We start from the raw sequence: 19,589 nt of genomic DNA, 5'->3' as shown, positions 1-19,589 counted from the left end.
GTCCTGGGGGAGGGCCAGAGAACAGGGGGTCCTGGCTCCCCTCTGCCATGGTGCGGTCTCCACCTCTGGGCAGGCCTATTGGATCTGCTTCTCACCACCTTGTCGGCCCCACAGGAAGGCCGTCCTCCCTTTAACCGTCTCCTTCCTTTCGGCTCCCTGAGCCCTCCCCTCTCTTCCTCAATCCTCTTCCCCTTCTTGCTTTCTTGCTTCTCTTTCCTTTTCCCCATCTTTCCCCGCACCCCTTCCCCTTTCCTCTTCTTCTTCCTGGCATCCAGCCACTCACAGTGACCTTGCCTCTTAGGCTTTCTCATTCACCCTTGTCCTTGCAGCTTCCACCTCAGGCCAAGATGAGGAGCCATTCAGAGTAGCTGCCGCCTCTGGGGGACGCCGGCATCCTGGGCAGCCCCACCGGTGAGTCAGGGGGAAGTGGGAAACTGGGCTGGGTGTTGTAGGCTAAGCATCACCGAGGCCTCATGAAGGTGAGACCCAGCGTCCTGTTTTCCACTGATTTATGTATTTGTGGCTACATTGGGTCTCTGTTGCTGCACATCGGCTTTCTCCTCTTGTGGAGAGCGGGCTCTACTCTCCAGTCACCTTGTGTGGGCTTCTTGTTGCAGTCGCTTCTCTTGTTGCAGAGCGCGGGCTCTGTGGTGTGTGGGCTTCTGTAGTTGCAGGCCAAGGTCTCTCGAGCACAGGCTCAGTAGTTATGCTGCATGGCTTTAGTTGCCCCATGGCACGGAGGCTCTTCCTGGACCAGGGATCAAACTGGTGTCCCCTGCGTGGCAAGGCAGAGTCTTAACCATTGGACCACTGGGGAAGCCCCTGTTTTCCATTTTGAAAAACTGAGGTTAAGAGGCAGAGAGAGAGGGTGAAGCCAGAGATCTTGCGAAGAGCTTCCCAGGAGGGTTTTGAAGGATGGAGTCAGGCAGGGATCAGTGAGGCAGGTGGGGTGTGTACCTGATTACCTGATTTCCTTCCGTGCCTGGTGCATTATGGTCTTATTCTTACTTCTAGATGATCCTGTTATCGTCTAAGTTGTAATTTGTTGGAAAATGGTATAACATTAAAAAGATAAAGAGGATACAGTGAAAGGTAACCCTCCCTTTCTTGTCCTCCCAGCTGGGACTCTCCTAAACAGCAGTGTCTTGTATACATATCCGAGTGTTTTGTGTATATGTGTGCATGTGTGTATACGTGTATATTTTCTTTTTCTTTAACCTAGATTTTTACATAATAAAACACTGTTCTGCACCTTGCTTTTCCATCCAACAATAGATCTTTAGTATCCATGAATATGAACTTTATTTTTTTGGCCGTACCTTGTTTTTATGCCATGCCTCGTGGCATAGGGGAACCTTAGTTCCCTGACCAAGGATTGAACCTGCATCCCTTGCATTGAAAGCACAGAGTCTTAACCCCTGGACTACCAGGGAATTCCCTGAATATGAACTTCAGAATCTGCCTGTGGGTAATTTTAATTGGGATTGTGTTAGCTTTAGCTTAACCTGGGAAGAACTTCTGTCTTTATAATGTTGAGAGCCCCTTATCAAAGAACATCAAATGTATTTCTGTTTGTTTGTGTCTTCCTTTGGGACCCTCAGGAGCCTTTTAGAAAAATTCACATAGTTCAAAATTTGGGTAATAGAAAAAGATGTAAAGTGAAAAGTTTCCCTCCACTTGGAGCTGGGTTTCCAGGGAAGCTGATGGGGCCCAGGAAGGGCCTGGGCAGTGTGTGCATGTGGTCATGTGTTTTTTGGTAAATTTTTAACAAACCCTCCCATCCCCCTCAGCCCTCAGCATTCCTCCTTAGAGGCAACCAGCATCGCCTGTCTGCTCTGTATCATTTCAGAGATCTGCATTTAGCTGTGGACACGCACTGATCTATCCTCTCCTTTTGTTTTTATTATTGTGTTTTTTTCATGTGAAAGGCAGCATGTTCTTCTGTATGGTGTTTGAACCTTTCTTTAGTCACTTGATACATATCAGAGGTCATCCTCATCAGCATGGAGAGTTCCCGCCTTCTTTATGGAGTTTCTTCATTTTTCTTTAGTCATTTAGCAATTCCTTTAGGAGGTCACCCCACACTAATATGTACGGAGTTTCCTCATTTTCTATGGCTCAGTATTCTCCTGTGTGATTACACTCCGGTCTATGGGTACTTTGATTACTGCAAACCTTTTGTTGCTGTACACAATGCAGCAGCCAATACGCTATGGACGTGCACCAGGAAGACTGCAAGGGAACTACCCACGGGCAGCTGGGTCACAAGGCCCAGAGGTTTGAGGTTTTCACGGCTCTGGTGGCATTGCCCTTCCCAGAGGCACTGGCCCATCCTGGGAGGGGAATGCCTCACCTTGTCACCACTCAGTGCAAGGAGGTTAAGTTCCATTTCCTGTTTTTAGAACCATTTATACTTTTCTTTCTGTCAGTTCATCTTCTTGGCCCATTTATCTGTCAGATTATTGGTCTGTTTCTTATTTCTAGGTGTTTTTAACTGTCTAGGAAAATTAGCCTATGCTTGGGGTAGGAGTGATACCCCCTAGTTTGTCATTTATCCCTTGGCCTTGCTTATGATGTCTTTTTTTTTTAATTGTGCAGGAATGTTTTGTCTATAGTTGAATATTTTAGTCTTTTCTTTATCCTTCTGGATTTGTATCATTTCCAAAAGGCCTTTACCTCTCTGAGACAAAGATTTTTCATATCTTTTCATGATTTATCGTAACTTTTCCTGTTGTAAGGTATAGGGGTCCACTTTTTGCTCGCTACATAGTTGCACTAACAATTTAACAATCCATCTTTTTCCTACTAGTTTGAGATGTTACTTTTGTTGTATTACTAAATTCTTAAATGTATTTGGGTCTTTTTTTTAAAAATTTTATTAGTTATTTGACTGCCTAAAGGATCTTTAGTTGTGGTATCTAGGTTCTAGTTCCCTGACCAGGCATTGAACCGCACCCCCTGCTTTGGAAGGTGAAATCTTAATCCCTGGACCACCAGGCAAGTCCCCAACCTGTGCTATTTTAGTTATTAATTAATTTATATGTTTTAATATGTGGTGAGACTGATTCTCACTCTACCCTTTCTTTGCCCACTCCTTCACTTCCAGAATTTTCCTGCTCTTCCTGCTTGTTTGTTTTTCCACATGAACTTTCAGATCAGCTTGTCTAGCCACTACCACCCATCCCTCCAAAAAGTTCTGTGTGTATGTTTAGTAGGATAGTACAAATATATATATATTATTTATAAATAATAAATTAACTTAGGGTTAATATCTGTATGATGCTCTCTATCCAGGAACATACTGTGTCTTTCTGTCTATCCAGAACTTCTTTTTGCCCCTTAATGTCAGTCCACATTTTTCTCCCTATAGATTCTATGCATTTCTTATTAAGTTTATTCTTGGTGCCTTTTATTTTGTGATGCTGTTGTAAATGAGGTCTTTCATCCTGGTTTCTACTTTGTTATTGCTTATAATTATTGAGTCTATTAATTTTGAACCTAGCTATCTTACTGTTTGTAATACTTTCTCAGCTGAACTTCTCGGGTTTTCCAATTCAGAACTCATATTTAAGTAATGGATTAACTCTTTCCCAGTTTTTATACCAATGGTGTATTTTTGTTGAACTTTTATAGTTCGGTTTGGTTTGGTTCAGTCGCTCAGTCGTGTCCGACTCTTTGCGACCCCGTGGACTGTAGCCTACAAGGCTTCTCTGTCCACGGGATTCTCCAGGCAAGAACACTGGAGTGGGTTACCATTTCCTTCTCCAGGGGATCTTCCCGACCCAGGGATCGAACCCGGGTCTCCCGCATTGGAGGCAGACGCTTTAACCTCTGAGCCATTATAGTAGCATGAATAAAAATAATGATGGAAGTTTTTCTCTTGTTTTTCTGTTAAGCAAAGTGCTGGTTTTTATTTTAAGAAAGTGTCGATCTGTTTCTGTTTTACTAAAATTTTTGTTTAAGTGTACTGGATATTGAGTTTTATCATATGCCTCTCTAGTATCTGTGGAGATGAGCAGGTAAGCATTTTCTTTTGATCTGTTAATCACTGCTTGGCATCATCTGTTCCTTGACTCTTGCCAGGTCAGGAGTTCTTGAGTATCAGTAGGGGACCTCAGTCCCCATTGCCCAGTACAAGGCTGTTTTGAAAGAACAAATGAATGAATAGCTTATTCTATCCATTCCCACCTTTCCTTCCTCAGCGGTGGGAAGGGGTTACTCACCCACAGGCCCAGGACATCAGACTGTGTGGTGCTGTGTTGATGTACCTCCTGGAGTAATCTGCTTCCTTCAGGAGCATGGAGGTGGGGGTAAGGCTCACCCCACAGACTGGGCCTATAAAGGGACCAGCAGTGGTATCCCTCAGTCCCTCCTATACTTGCTAATATCCCTGGGGCCTGGACTTCTGCTGAAAACTGGTGCCTGAGAAGGAATTGTGTCCTTGCCTGGGTCTTGCAGAGCGTGGGAGGGGCATGAGTGCAGACACAGCCACAGCAGTGGCCAAGGCCGTGGATGGGAATTAAGACAGCACCAACTGTGAAGGTCCTGGAGGACTTCCTGGAGGAGCTGGAGGCTAGGAGGCCACAGAGGTGGGGTGGGAGAGGAGGTGGCAGGTTTCAGGCAGTTGGAGAAGCCTGTGTATTCAGAGACCAGGCAGTACCTCGCCTTGCCTGGCACATGGGATGCAGGGGAGAAAGCTCAAACACAGAGCTTACCCCATGGCATGGAAAAGCCACAGAGAATTGTTGATTGGAGACCTGCACCTGGACAGCTTGCCTCTGACCTGTGCCCGTGTGTCTATTCCAGGTCTGGACAGAGCCCTGCTGGCTGGCCTCTGCTGGCAGGAACCATGGCAGAGACCGGGGATGGGGCCCTCTCGGTGGCCGAGTGGCTGCGAGCTCTGCACCTGGAGCAGTACACGAGGCTCTTCGAGCAGCACGGCCTGGTATGGGCCACAGACTGCCAAGGCCTCAGTGACACCCGCCTGGTAGACATGGGCATGGTGCTCCCCGGCCACCGCCGCCGCATCCTGGCTGGCCTGCTCCGCGCCCGCACACCCCCAGCCCCTGCACCCCGCCTGGCCCCACGGCCCGTGCCCATGAAGCGTCATGTCTTCCGCTCATCACCCACGCCCACCACTCCCCTGGAGCCACTGCCCACAGCTGGAGAGGACGAGGGGCTGCCCACTGCCCCACCCATCCCACCCCGGAAGAGCTGCCTTCCGCCCACCTGCTTCTCTGCCCCGTCCACAGCGGCCCCAGACCCTGTGGTGCCCCCGCTGCCCGCCAAGCGGCATTTGACAGAGCTCAGCCTTCCTCCCGTGCCCCCCCGCACCGGGCCCCCCCGCCCACTGGTGAGGTGAGTGGATGCATGCAGGGTGGGAGGAACATGGGCAGAGGATCTAGAGGGTTAGTATGGGGGGTGGGGGCAGGAGGGAGGGTTGTGGCCTTTGACACTGGGGTAAGAAAGGCACCTTGGTGGCAGGAACACATGTGCAAAGCTCAGAGGTGGGAAGCGCAGTCCTCAGGTGCTCTGAGCGGACAGTGCAGTGTGAGCGAGGGTGAGGCTTGTGCTGGCGCTGGTGGGACATGCCGTGAAGGCCAGGGGGGGAGCCAGGAGAGTTTGCAGGAGAGCAATCAATTGAAAACTGAGCGCGAAAGAATGACCCTGGCTGCTGGTAACGTTGATGGAGGAGGAGGCTGGGAGACCAGTGAGAGGGCACAGGGCCACCTGTGAGGCCCCCTCTAAGGCTGTGCGCGTGAGACTGGAGAGGAGTGGGCAGATTGGAGTGAGAGCTTGGCCCCAGAGTGGACAGGACTTGGGGCTGGGCCGGGCATGAGCAGAGAGGGCACAAGGAAGCACATGGAATCCAGGTTTCCATCTTGATGGTGCCGTCCTTGATCTGTGATCTGAGCACAGAGGAGTTTGGGAGGAGGTTGGGTTCATTTTGGGGCCTGGAGAATATGAGATACTGGGAAACCGGCACGTATATCTGAAGTCGGGAGGTAACATGTGGAGGAAATGGGGACTCTGGAATGAAGAACTTGTCTTGGAGGTCGCAGCAACTGCCCAGGGCTTTGTGCTGGGGCTCCTGTCTTCCCCTTTCATATGGCTCCTGCCAAATGTCAGTTCTCAGACCACATCCTACTCACCCTCCCTCCTCCCCAGAACCATTTTCTCCCCTCCTAGCTCCTGGTACTCCTGTTTCCTTTCTTTCTTTTTATTTTGAAGGGGGCGCGGGGTTCTGCTCCATGTGGCATGTGAGATCTTAGTTCCCTGACCAGGGATTGAACCCACGCTTCCTGCATTGGGAGCATGGAGTCTATATCACTGGGCCACCAGGGAAGTCCCCTCCTTGTTTTCCTGTTTCCACCTACTTCTGTGGACAGAAGCATGTCCTACTTCTGGACCTTGCATTTAACCTTCTTTACAAATACCCTCCTTCCTGCCACTTGCTGGGGTGCCCAGCTTAGGGGAGATCCTCATGTGTGGCTGTGTATGTAATGAAGGGTATAATGGGGCTTTATTGTAGCACTTGGGCCAAGTCAGCCTCATCTGGGAAGGCTTCCTGGAGGAGGAAGGGATGTACAGATAGAGATCCCCTGATCTGTTATTGTTGGACTCTGTGCTGGGTGCTTTACTTACATAATCTTGTTTGATCCCTGCTCAGGTCCTCTGGGGCATTTGTGTCCTATTTCAAGCAGAGAAACTAAGGCTCAGAGAAGAGAGGGGAGCACGGGCTGGATCCATGCCAAGTACATGCCGAGGGACCCCGTGTGGGGAGGACCTGGGAGGTTTTCCCCCTTAGAGAGGGGCATTAAAAGGCCTTCTGAGGCCAAGCCCTGCTGTGGTGTTTTGAGGTTTGATTGGTAAGAGTACAAAAAGAGTTTATTGTGCCTTTCATAGGTTCACACACTGGGAGCGGTAATGGGATCCCCTAGGAGCCTGGCTTAGAGACCAGATTGGAGTTTCCTGATGCCACTGCACCCTCTAGTGGCCACCCTCCTGCATGCAGGAGTAATTTTTATTTCCTTCAACTCTGTCATTAGAATGGGGTGTGTGTGCATGTACACCTGTCTCTGAGGGTTGGGAGTAGGTGAACAAGGGCAGGAGGCAGGGCCCTGTCCATGGAACGTTCATGAAGGCTGAGGAGGCAAAAACCCTAGCCAAGAAGTGTACGTCTGGGTTCCTGTTTAGAAGGCGAGGTACCTGAGCAGATCCAGCTGGCTGCGTGATCCTGACTAGGAAAAGCTGCTCTTCTGGGCCCATTTCCCCATCAGGTATCCTCCTTGGCTCTCCATGGCCCTCCTGAATTCAGGAGACTTTCTGGGTAGAACAAGGGTCCTGTCTTTGCCCTAGGGTGCCAGGCCCCACTCTCAGATCCTCATTCTGAACTTAGCCAACCTCTGTGGGAAGCCAGATTCCCATGGTCAGGAATCTGGCCCCTTGTAGCTAGAGAACCCAAAATTCATTCCAGACTGAGAGACTTCGTAGGCAATTATTCCTTGCAGTATGGGGCTATTCCTTGCGGCAGAGTGGCAGGTGAGCTGCCAAGCTTGGCTTCTGTATCCTGGGGTCTTTGACACTTGGAATTGTGGGCATCTGCAGTCCTAGCCTCCTGGGCTTCCAGGGTGTGCAAAGTCTTTACAGTTCAGAGACAGAAAAACTCTAAGGGCAGAGAGAGCCTCACGTATGGGTAACAGACAAAGACTGGGCCACGTATGGGTAACAGGTAAAGGCTGGGCAGGTTTTGGACCCTGACTGGCTTCCCCGTCCCCTCACAACCCCTTTCTATGACCCCAGGCTCTGTGGTACACAGTGGAAGACTGCCCAGCCTGGCCGGCTCCTGCTGCCGTTGCAGGAGTCCCCACTTCCTGATCTGGCCTTCCTGTCCTTGCTTGTACCCTCTAGTGACGTAGGTCTTTCTTTCTCAGTCTTAGGGCCTCTTACACCAGATCATGTGGTGACTGAGGGAGCGTTTTTCCCTAGCTCCATTCCATCACTGGGCTCCACAGTGGAATTTGTGATTACTTATTGTGTGTGCGTGTGTGTACTTAGGAGGGAGTAGCTCCGCGTGAGGGCATGGCTAGCCAGTTTGTCTGTGTGCACCTAGAGGTGTGCATCTGTCAGGGTAGTAATGTGTCTGTGTATTTCTGCATCCACATATGTTCTGAGGGAGGCAGTGTATAATTATATGTATACACAGGTGGGGATTTATACGATTTCAGTGGTTACATGCTCTAGTGTGTGTACAAATTTTTCAAGGCCTGTGTGCACACACACATGTGCCTGTGTTCCGTACTGTGGGGGCTCCAAGAACATGAGTGTATTTGTGAGTGCGTGTGTTGTGGGCGGTGAGTTGTTTTTTGTGTGCGGTCAGGTGTGAGCCAGTGTGTACTTGTGCTGTGTTTGCATGTGCTGCCAAGAGGCCGAGCCCCCTAGAATATCAGCTCCATTAGGGCTCAGATCCTTGTCAGTTTCGTTTACTGCCGCGTCCGCAACATCTGAAACAGTGCCAGGTGCCAGACAGGCACTCAGAAAGTGTTTGTTGTGTGTAAATAGATGAGACCTGCATGAGCTTCTGACCACCATGAGCTTCTGTACCACCAGGCACTGAGCTTGTGTGCTGCCCACACTGACTTAGCACCCTGTGAGTGCCCTCCGCACACACTGGACCCTGGACAGTAGGGTTACAGGATACCCCAAACCCCTTCCCACTACCTGACCTCTGTCACCCCAGGCATCTTGGAGAGGGAGAGACCTTTAGGGGAGGCAGGCAGAAAATGAGCAAGGATGGGGTCTCTTCCCCTCTTCCCCAGCTGGGTCAGAACTCTCAGAAGCAGGTTCACTATTTGCCTGGCCAAGAGGACCTTATTTCACCCCCAAAGGGTCTGTACCCCCTCCATCACTTAAGCCTGTAATAGGTAACTAACTGACAAGTCCAGAGACACTGAGAAACTTGTTCAAAGTCACACAGCCCAGCATAGGAGAAGGTAGTGTTCAAACCCTGCCTGTTGGCCTGGGACTGTCTACTCAGCTTCAAGTATCATAGATGTGAACCCTCTGAGCCCACTTCCCTGAGCGTGGCAGAGAGGTCATTTCTGACTCAGGGTCACTCTGCAGAGCCTCCCCTAGCCTGCTCTGGACCTCTGTGTCCTCCTCTGATACCTGGATGCCTGGAGAAACCTGGAGAAGAGGGAGGATTTGCCCAGAGTGGGCAGCAGCCAGCTGGAGTCACATCACAAGGTCTCCCACCTGTGCCCTCGACCCTCTGCAGCCCAGCCAATCCCTGAGCTTCCTGAAGACTGATCACTTGTTGCTAGGGCAGAACTTGCTCTCTTCTGAGAGCCTCTTTCCTAGCTTCTCTAGGCCTTCTTGTGTGAGTGGGGAGGGGCCAGCCAGAGTATCCACTCTGGAAGGCCCTGCTTGATGTCACTGGGGTGGTTTGTCCACCCACTTCAGCTTCAGGGGGGGAGCCGGCCTGGGGGTGGAAAGGAAGTGTCTGCCCCAGGGGATTCTGGGTGACTTTTCTCTGTCTCAGTCTCGTTTTCAGGAAGTGTGTGCGTTGGCCAGGGCTGCAGGGGGCGGGGGGAGGCGGGGAGCAGGAAGCTAGAGGAGACCAAAGCTGGATTCAGGCACAGACACACACGTACACGTACACACACTCTCTCTCCCAGACAGACTCACAGTTACACACAGAAACATACACTCAGACAAGTGATCACAAACACTCCGACACAAATCACAGGAGTGCAGAGCCATACCTGGAACCAGACGTGGCCTCAGGCACACCCAGGGAGCAGGGCCAGGCTGTCTGCGAGACCAGCCTGGGTCGGACACAGGCTGAACAGTCAGGTACACGGCGCACACTGGGCCCAGCTGGCCAGAACCACGGGAGCTCTTGGGCCCCGGATCCAGAGGGCATCTGAGGGTGAGCAAGGGGCCGCCGTGGGCTGGGCTGTCGGCTGAGGGAAGGGGGCAGTCTCCTACGGGCCTGGGAGGGCAGGAATCCCAGACTGTCTGTCTGTCTGTCGCCTCTACACAGGTTAGGTTTTCTGCGCTGCTCTCCTCCCCCTCCCTTTTTTACTCTCAGACTTTCCTCTCTTCTTTCACTTTCTCTACATTTTCTGTTTTTCTCCTGCCCTTTCCTTTTCTCCCCTTTCTCTTCCCCGCTTCTGCCCTGGGCTTTCCACATCTCAATCTCCTCCTAAGCTTCTCTCCTGGGTTCGTTGGGAGCCTCCGGGGCCTGTCTTCTGGGCTGCACGGACTGCTCCTCTGTGGGGTCTCTGCCCTAAAGCGATCTGGTGCTGATCTCACTTCTGGCTCCCTGCACCCCCTGAGGATTCCCTTCGAAGGCTTAGGTGGCTTATCTCAGGGTCAAGTTCAAGGGTGCTGTAGCTTGGGAAGCTCGCCTATCCAAGCCCTCTTGCCCTCCCCATTTCCAGGCGATAGGGAGACCTGCCAAGGGCTGATGCTTAGTTGGCGTCTTCCTACCTCTTCTTCCAGGCCTGCTGGTGTGGTGGGTGTGTCTTTATTACTGGGGGGATCTCCACAATTGCTGTGACCCCTAATGAACTCAGTAACCTTGTACTTGGGCCACTGGGGGCAAGGAGAGTCCTCTAAGCAGATTCTGTCTGTGTGCCTGGCCCACCCCTGTACCCTCAGCTCATCTTTCCACAGGGCCCAGCAAACACCTTCACCTTCTCCTCTTCTCTCCAGGCCAGCCCAGGAATGGGAGAGAGGGGCTAGTACAGTCGTGCACTCCCTGAAGGGTGAACTTCCTCCCCCCACTGCCTTCACAAGCCAGCACTGGGTCAGGCCTGGGAGGTGTGAAGAGCTGCCACGGGAGACTTAGGCCTCAGCCCTTTGCTGCCCACGACAGCAGGGTGCCCAACTGTGACCTTAAAGGAAGGAGCAGTTGGGTGGACTTCCTGAAGGAGGAGGTGTGTCTTGAGCACAGGAGGGTTGATGATCTGGGTCATAATGAGGATTAAATGGAAAAAAAAGACTCCCAGTAGAATGCCTGGCACAAAGGGGATACTTAGCCAGTGGTAGTTATATTGTTCCAAGGGGATGTGCAAAGAGCTGGGTGAAACCTAGGTTTTGAAGGTGGGTGCCAAGTCAGTTGGGCACTGCTCTATGGAGGAATGGAGAGCTGCTGACCTCCAGTATTCAGTATGTGAGTGTGGTGGTGGTCATTCATTCACTCAAAACGCAGTCACCGAAGCCCCCTCTGTGTTGGGTGATGCTGTGGCATGGAGAGGGCTTGGCCTGAGAGGACTCACAGCTTACACAAAAGCTGAGAGGCGTCCCACAGATATCATGTCTAAGGAGTGAGACCCTGGGAACGCTCACTCCGCCGTGGCTTGGGCAGAAGTAAATAGAACAGAACCCGGAAAGTGCTAGAGGAGCTGAGCCTTGGGCCCATGATAGAGAAGGAAGGACAAGGGCAGCCACGGAGGAAGAAAAAAGCATAGGGCTCAGGCCTGGGCCCCGAGGAGGACGAGGAAGTGGGAAGTTGGGAAAGTCTGCCCCCGTGGGTAGAGGCGGTCGGGAGAGGAGGCCAACATGTCCAAACCATAGCCTGACCCCACCTCTTGGCCATGCTGGTGAAAGTCCAGGGGCTGGTTTGGGTTGGGTCCCTCCAAGGCCTGTGTGACCCTTTAGGGAGAAGGTCCTGACTTAGGACGGGGTGTAGACCTGGGTCCTTGGTCCTCTGAAGTCAGTACAGTGAAGCAGACAATGACAGATACAACTTCACTGAGCGCTCAGAAGTCTAAAGGCTAGAGAAGCCTCAAGAAGACCCCAGCCCAGCCAGGGGTACGAAGGGAGGCACAAAGTGGAGGGGAAGGATGTGTGACTTGTACCTTTGGAATGAAAAGTAGGAGGTGGCCGGGCAGGGAGCTGTGTTCCTGGTGGAAGGAACAGCATGGACAAAAGCCTGCCAGTCCGCATTTATGGAAAGCAGCTCAGCTTAGGATGGCCGGAGTATGAGTGGGGGGTGAGTTCCAGGCCAGCCTGAGATATTCAAACTGCCCCGTCCTGCATCCCGGCCCATCTGCCTGTGGGTGACTGAGAGCCAGGGGCCCCCTGGAGGAGGGGCCATGAAACAGTTTCCCTGTTCAGCCTGTGGGGCCTGGGCCTCCTGCAGGGTGGCCCTGTGGCCTCACCCAGCCACAGCCAGGGTGAGAAAATTGTCTTGATGACTTGTGACCATGGCTCTCTACTGGTTATCAGCAAGCCAGGAAGCAAGTCAGAGGGGAATCTGAGGCTTAGAGGTGAAGTGACATGCTTTGTAAGGACACAGACCGATGGGTGGTTCAGCTGGATTGGAGGCACAGGGCTGCCTGGCTGCCAAGCTCTATCTCTTACCTACAGTGACCATATGTTTCATTTCGTCCAGGATAGGCCCGCTTGCACCTGTGCCCTGACATAGTTATTAATAGTGCCTCTTTTGGGACTTCCTGGTGGTCCAGTGGGTGAGATTCTACACTTGTCCACAATGCAGGGGGCATGGGTTTGATCCCTGGTCAGGGAACTAAGATCCCACATGCTGCAAAAAAAAAAAAAAAAGTGCCCCTTTTAACTCTTGGAAATGTTATCGTTTATATGATTAATTACATGGTCACCCTATTCCTCTGTTCTTACCCATTCTGGCTTGGGACCCTCACATGTCCCCTAACCCATAGATATATAAGGTTGGCTGTGTGTATTTGCTGCAACCCAGTAAAACAAACCTCCTTAGACTCAGGGCCCAGGCTGGGGTGTCCCCTGCCCTAGAGTGCCTAGCCTTGCTCTGGGGATAATGTGGAGAGCACATGGGTCCATATGCCACTTGGATAGAGAAGAAAGGGGCTGAAGGAGCAGAGGGGCCAGGAATGAGGGGCGGGCGGAGAGCAACTCTGCGTGGGCATCTCAGAGGCTGCCCAGAGGAGGCCTATTGAGCCGTGTTCAGAGGTACAGACAGGCTTTCCACAAGCTGAGATGTAGGGAGAGGGCCGGGAGATGTAGGCAGGAAGAAGTGGTGTGAGCAGAGTCTCGAAGCAAGGCTGCTGAGTCCATGCCCAGGCCTGGGACTGATCTTCTGGTCTTGTAGGGTCAGGGGTCAGTGGGAGCATCCCAGCTGAGCTTCAGCTGCAGATTGGAGCTGGAGCTGCTCTAAGGGGTGCAAGCACTGAGTGGTCAGGACTCTGGCTGGTTTTCGGTCACTTTTTGGGCACTGCCCTGGCCCCTGGGATTTCCCACATCTGTGCCTTCCTGATACCACTTCTCCTTTCCTGGGCTTAGCCCTGACTCAGCATGACCCTGATCCTCTGTGGTAGGCAGCGGGAGGGTGATCAGCTAGGAGGCTTCCTGGAAGAGATGTCTAGAATGAGATTGGGAGGCCCATAGGGTCCCCTTGCTCCGTTTTCTTGGCATACAACCCTTTTCCTGCAAAGACTTTGCTGGGAAAGGAGCCCTTAGCATCTGTTCCTCTCTCCCTTATCACTATGGTAACAGGGCCATCAGAAATGTGATCACATTTCCTTTTGGATGGAACATCAACTCAGAGCTGTCTGGATCCTGAGTTGTAGCCAGTGTGAGGAGGCGGATCTCAGAGCAGCCCTGGGATCCTGGCTATGGCCTCATTTGCCCCTGGTGGTTGAGTTTGCACTTCCTGGGTGAACATCCTAGCTGTGGGACCAAGAACAAATTACTTCCTGGCTCTGTGTCTCAGTTTCCTCACCTGTAAAGTGGGGATAGCAAGAAGCCCTGCCTTAGGGAACCCTTGTGATGAGTAAATGAATGAATCCACTTAAAGCTCCTGGGAAAATACACACACACACACACACACACACACATACTTAATAAGAATTCAGTAATCCAGGTCTTCATTTATCAATCCCTGCTGAGTGCTGGTCATACAGTAGTGAAGAAGGAGGGTATGGCACTTGTCTTAGGGAACCCACATGCTGGGAAGCCAGGCCTCAGGAAGGGCAGGTCCCTCACAGATGATCAGGATGGTGGTGGGGAAGGACTGGGGGCCAGAGATGAGAGGACTGATGCTGCCGGGCTCTGAGGATGCTCTGTTGCCATCACCTTTGCCTCAGTGCTGGCTCTCAATCCTGGGGGAGGCAGGGAGCCAGGCCGACACAGCCCTGCTTGACATTGGAAGGGCAGAGGCTGTCCCCCCTGCTCTGAGCCCATCTGATTGGTCCTGATCCAACATCCTAGAGCTCTGCTCTCAGCTGATTTCAGGCTGGGCCTCCAAGGGCCCCTTCCTATTGGAGTCTGGAAGACTGTGTGTGATAGTCTGCTTTGGACTTTAGACTTGACCAGCTGGGAGCTGACACCACAGGTCATGCCCTTGGGCCTGCCTTTTATTTGCGTCCCTCTTGACGCTATTGGCCAACCTGTCCACCTACCTATCCACCCACCCGCCCATCCAACATGCTCTTGTTGCTATCTCAGCTAGGCCCTGTACTAGGTGGGCTGTGGGGATAAAGAGTCAAGATCAAGGCTGCCCTTGCCCTAAAGAGATTCAGGATCACACTGGGGAGACAGCCTGGTACAGTGCTCATTGTCGGGGGAGTCTTCGTAGGTCCAGCTAAACTCCTACCCTAGGCCCACTTGGCATCAGGTTCTCTGAGAAGCATAGAGAGAGGGAAGAGCTGGCCACCAGGACAGCGGTGGGTCTTCCTCTGCTGGGAGGTCCTCCTGGCAGTCACTGCTGCTGTCCATACAGCTGTCTGGGAGCCATTCTCTGTGGTCCTTCAGGGGGCAGCTTGGGGGTGGGGGACGAGACTCAGTGGACAAGTGTGGGAGCCACCCTGGCTTCGAGACGCCTTGCCCCAAGGAGCCAGTATGTTTTCTAAAAACCTCACAGGTGTGGTTTCAGGTCCCTTGCACAGGCTGTGCCCAGTAACAAGCCACCACATCCTGGGAAGCCCAGAGCTCCAGCTTCTCCCCCCAGGTCAAAAGATCACTTACAGTTTCTCCCAGTCCAGGTGCAGTTCTGTACTCAAGCCACTCTTGCCAAAGGTAATGTTGCCTGGGAGTGTGGCTGATATACCACCTTTATCAGGTTTCTAGGGAGAAAGAATTTTGTCCATTCTTTACCTGTGGAGAGGAAGGAGATAGGGTTCAGGGTGATGTGGAAGTAACCACCACGTGTCCTAAGGAGCATCGAGACTGTGGAGTCAGGGTTCAGGTCCAGCTTAGATGCTAGCACAGTACCTGGCACAAAGGAAGGAGGTACTAAAAAATCAGGTTACTTGGAATAATTCACCTAAAAGCTCATCACAGAGGATATCATGGGCAGGGCCTAAGAGAGCAAGAAGGAGGGGTCAGGAAAGACTTTGAGAGAAGGGGCATTGAGTGAGAAGTTAAAGGATGAGTAGATCTCAGTGCAAACAAATAGAGGAAAACAACACAATGGGAAAGACTAGAGATCTCTTCAAGAAAATTAGAGATACCCTGGGAACATATCATGCAAAGATGGGCACAGTAAAGGAGAGAAATGATATGGACCAAGCAGAAGATATTAAGAAGAGGTAGCAAGAATACAACAGAAGAACTATACAAAAAAGATCTTCACGACCCAGATGATCGCGATGGTATGATCACTTACCTGGAGCCAGACATCCTGGAATGGGAAGTCAAGTGGGCCTTAGGAAGCATCACGACAAACAAAGCTGGTGGAGGTGATGGGATTCCAGTTGAGCTACTTCAAATCTTAAAAGATGATGCTGTCAAAGTGCTACACTCAATATGCCAGCAAATTTGGAAAACTCAGCAGTGGCCACAGGACTGGAAAAGGTCAGCTTTCATTCCAGTCCCAAAGAAAGGCAATGCCAAAGAATGCTAAAACTACCACACAATTGCACTCATATCACTTGTTAGTAAAGTCATGCTCAAAAATTTCCAGGCTAGGCTTCAACAGTATGTGAACCATGAATTTCCAGATGTTCCAGCTGGATTTAGAAAAGGCAGAGGAGCCAGAGATCAAATTGCCAACATCTGTTGGATCATCGAAAAAGCAAGATAGGTCCATAAAAACATCTATTTCTGCTTTGTTGACTATGCCAAAGGCTTTGACTGTGTGGATCACAACAAACTGTGGAAAATTCTTCAAGAGATGGGAAAACCAGACCACCTGACCTGCCTCTTGAGAAATCTGTATGCAGGTCAGGAAGCAACAGTTAGAACTAGACATGGAAGAACAGACTGGTTCCAAATTGGGAAAGGAGCACATCAAGCTGTATATTGTCACCCTGCTTATTTAACTTATATGTAGAGTACATCATGAGAAATGCTGGGCTGGATGAAGCACAAGCTGGTCAAGATTGCTGGGAGAAATATCAGTAACCTCATGTGCAGATGACACCACCCTTATAGCAGAAAGAGAAGAAGAACTAAAGAGCCTCTTGATGAAAGTGAAAGAGGAGAGTGAAAAAGTTGGCTTAAAACTCAACATTCAGGAAACGAAGATCATGGCATCTGGTCCCATCACTTCATGGCAAATAGATGGGGAAATAGCGACAGACTTTATTTTGGGGGGCTCTAAAATCACTGCAGATGGTGACTGCAGCCATGAAATTAAAAAGACGCTTACTCCTTGAAAGAAAAGTTATGACCAACCTAGACAGCACATTAAAAAGCAAAGACGTTACTTTGCCAACAAAGGTCCGTCTAGTCAAAGCTGTGGTTTTTCCAGTAGTCATGTATGGATGTGAGAGTTGGACTATAAAGAAAGCTGAATGCCAAGAACTGATGCTTTTGAACTGTGGTGTTGAATAAGACTCTTGAGAGTCCCTTGGACTGAAAGGAGATCAGATCAGTCCATTCTAAAGGAAATCAATCCTGAATATTCATTGGAAGAACTGATCCTGAAGCTGAAACTCCAGTACTTTGGCCACCTGATGTGAAGAACTGACTCATTTGAAAAGACCCTGATGCTGGGAAAGATTGAAGGTGGGAAGAGAAGGGGATGACAGAGGATGAGACAGTTGGATGGCATCACTGACTCAATGGACATGAATTTGAGTAAACTCTGGGAGTTGGTGATGGACAGGGAGGCCTGACATGCTGCAGTCCATGAGGTCTCAAAGAGTTGGACACGACTGAGCAACTGAACTGAACTGAGATCTCTGATCAGAAACCAGGGAGCAAGGTATTCCTGGAGGAGGCAAGAGCAGGAGCCAAAGCCTGGCATCGTGTTCATGCCCAACCCTTCCTTGCTTTCTTGTGGTCATACACTCTCAGCCACTGCCAGGGACACTGGGCAGTAGAGAGGCTGAGATAATTGGTGGGGAAAGTGGTCCACCGCTCTGGTGCTCCTTCTCAGCCCCTGCTGGACACTGGCAGAGATGGCAGTTGGTGCCAGGCTTCCAGGGCTCAGGCACCTGATCTGGCTGGTGGTCTCTGCCTCCTGTGTGTTGGCCCGTGACACGCCACGTCTTGTTTAATCCTCCAGCCACCCTGCCACAATGGTTTGGTAGTCCTCAGTTCACCAAGAAAGAAACTGAGGCTCAGAAAGGCTAGGTGCTTGCCTCAGGGCACACAGGAACTCAGACCGAGGCAAGGCTCAAACCCATGTCTCTGATGCTGAAGCCCTTTGGAGGTGCTCAGCCTTCAGGGAGCAGTGTGATCTGTGCTGAGACAGACAGACAGACAGACAGGAGCCTAGTGGCTGTGGGAGCCCAGGCCTTGGAGTCTGGAGAGCTTCCTGGGGCAGGGGTAGCAGAGATGAGAAGCATGGAGTGTGGTTGGTTCAGATGCGTCTGAGGGGTCTGAGGGCTCCCAGAAGATGGTGAATATCCAAGACGAGAAAGAAGGTGGTCGTGAGCCAGAGATCCACGACTTGTTGCCTCAGGACTTGGTTTCTGAGGCTCTGGTCTGTGCCCCTGGCCTTGATGCCCATTTCAGTCTTGTCTCATCCATTCTCAGACTAACGCCGCTTTCTTCTTCAAAGCTCAGGTCCAGCCTTCCCTGATTCCCTAGGGTGGGAAGCAAACTACCTCCCACCCCCTTCTGGTCTTCAGCCCTGTTTTAGAGTGGAGACCCAGTGAGTACGTGTGGCTAAAGGTTAGCACTTTTGGGGCCAGTTGTGTTCATTGGAAGGACTGATGCTAAAGCTGAAACTGCAATACTTTGGCCACCTCATGCGACGAGTTGACTCACTGGAAAAGACTCTGATGTTGGGAAAGGTTGGGGGCAGGAGGAGACGGGGACGACAGAGAATGAGATGGCTGGATGGCATCACCGACTCTGTGGACATGAGTTTGAGTGAACTCCGGGAGTTAGTGATGGACAGGGAGGCCTGGTGTGCTGTGGTTCATGGGATCGCGGAGACTCGGACACGACTGAGCGACTGAACTGAACTGACACTGCCCAGCAGTGCAGGGCTAGCTTATGAAGCCAAGGAAGGCACCTGCTTTGGGGAGCTTGGAGGGTTTGGGCAGGGGAGTGAGGCAAGGCGGGCTTATCTCTGAGTGTGTGGAATGAATGAGTTGTGCTGCAGCTCAGGGGAGCTTGGGGCTCGATGAGTTTGAGTCCTGGCCCTGTTGCAGTGTTGCTGACTCAGTGACTCAGCCACACTGAGCTTGATGCCCAACTTTTGGTCTGTTCCCAGCCTTCCCTCCAAGGAAGAGGAGTTATTATCACCACCATCACCACCCCCTCCCCAACCAGAGCCTGTGGAGCCCCAGGCCACTTTCCCCAGGGGGCCTTCTCAGCCCCCTTCTGCACCTTGTAGCCCCCCAGAGGTCCCTCCGAAGCCCCCCCGCCTGCCCCCGGAGTTTGGTGAGTGCTGTGATGCAGCATGGGACTTGGGGCGGGTAGCCTGGGTTCAGGGCTGAAGAGTCTGTAAGGATGCAAGGATCACACTCCCCTTTGTCCTGGGCCCTGCCACTGACCCACTGTGTGGCCCTGGACAGGTTAGCATCCTTCCCTTCAGCCTCTGAATGGAGACAGCACCCAGCTCTCCCAGCCGACTGACTGGCAGATGGCAGACTTCTTGAGTTACTCATGGTTTTGAAGTCTAGGACTATTTTCCATGGTCATGGGCAGTTTGCTTTTCCCTGGCTTGTCCACTTTTCTTGAGTCTTGATTCTTGTTTGTTTGGTTTTTTTAGCCTTTTTAGGAGAGTCCCTGCCCTGACCCCCAAGCTTGTTGCCTGGTTAGACCTCCTTGTGGTGGCCTGGCCTTTCCTTCGGCTACCCCCTAATGCTGTCCTGTGAAGCCTCGAGAGTATAAATAGCACTTCCTGTCCCTTGTGCCTGGTTTTGAAAGCCAGGCCAGAGTGGGGGCAGGGGTCACTCGTGGGCTGGGGGAGGCCTGGTTTCCTTGCCTCTGAGTCTCTCCCACCCGTCTACCTCCCCAGATGACTCTGACTACGATGAGGTCCCAGAGGAGGGGCCAAGGGCCCCAGCTGCCGTGATGACCAAGAAGGTAGGGCAGCCGGTGGTTAGTGTTTGGGCTGTGTGCCTGTCAGCATGGAGGGTGGGCCAGCTGCTGCCTTTCAGACCCTGGGGACCACCCGATAGAGTGGGCAGCGACTCCCTGGAGAGTTCCCTTCCTCTTCTCTGTCCAGCTGTGCAAGGGTCTGG

The 19,589-nt window shown here is 51.7% G+C and overlaps 1 protein-coding gene across 7 annotated transcripts in view; it reads left to right on the top strand.

Moving 5' to 3' along the window:
• ARAP1 (ArfGAP with RhoGAP domain, ankyrin repeat and PH domain 1) overlaps positions 1 to 19,589 on the top strand; it is a 63,070-nt gene that overhangs the window by 16,657 nt on the left and 26,824 nt on the right. For 3 of the 7 annotated variants that reach the window (XM_055423603.2, XM_055423607.2, XM_055423604.2), the window contains exons 2-5: positions 330 to 411; positions 4,807 to 5,358; positions 18,614 to 18,783; positions 19,364 to 19,431. In XM_055423603.2, coding sequence (XP_055279578.2) covers positions 4,850 to 5,358; positions 18,614 to 18,783; positions 19,364 to 19,431 — 747 coding nt within the window. In that variant the 5' untranslated portion in view covers positions 330 to 411; positions 4,807 to 4,849. Of the gene's footprint in view, positions 1 to 329; positions 412 to 4,806; positions 5,359 to 9,612; positions 9,932 to 18,613; positions 18,784 to 19,363; positions 19,432 to 19,589 lie in introns of those variants that run through there. The other 4 variants (XM_055423605.2, XM_088843169.1, XM_055423610.2 and 1 more) reach the window with 3 other exon arrangements.

This window comes from Moschus berezovskii, chromosome 14 (assembly GCF_049115385.1).
Source record: "Moschus berezovskii isolate FMDL1 chromosome 14, NW_MosBer_1.0, whole genome shotgun sequence".
Lineage (NCBI taxonomy): Eukaryota > Metazoa > Chordata > Mammalia > Artiodactyla > Moschidae > Moschus > Moschus berezovskii.
This window is presented reverse-complemented; position numbering and strand designations above follow the sequence as displayed.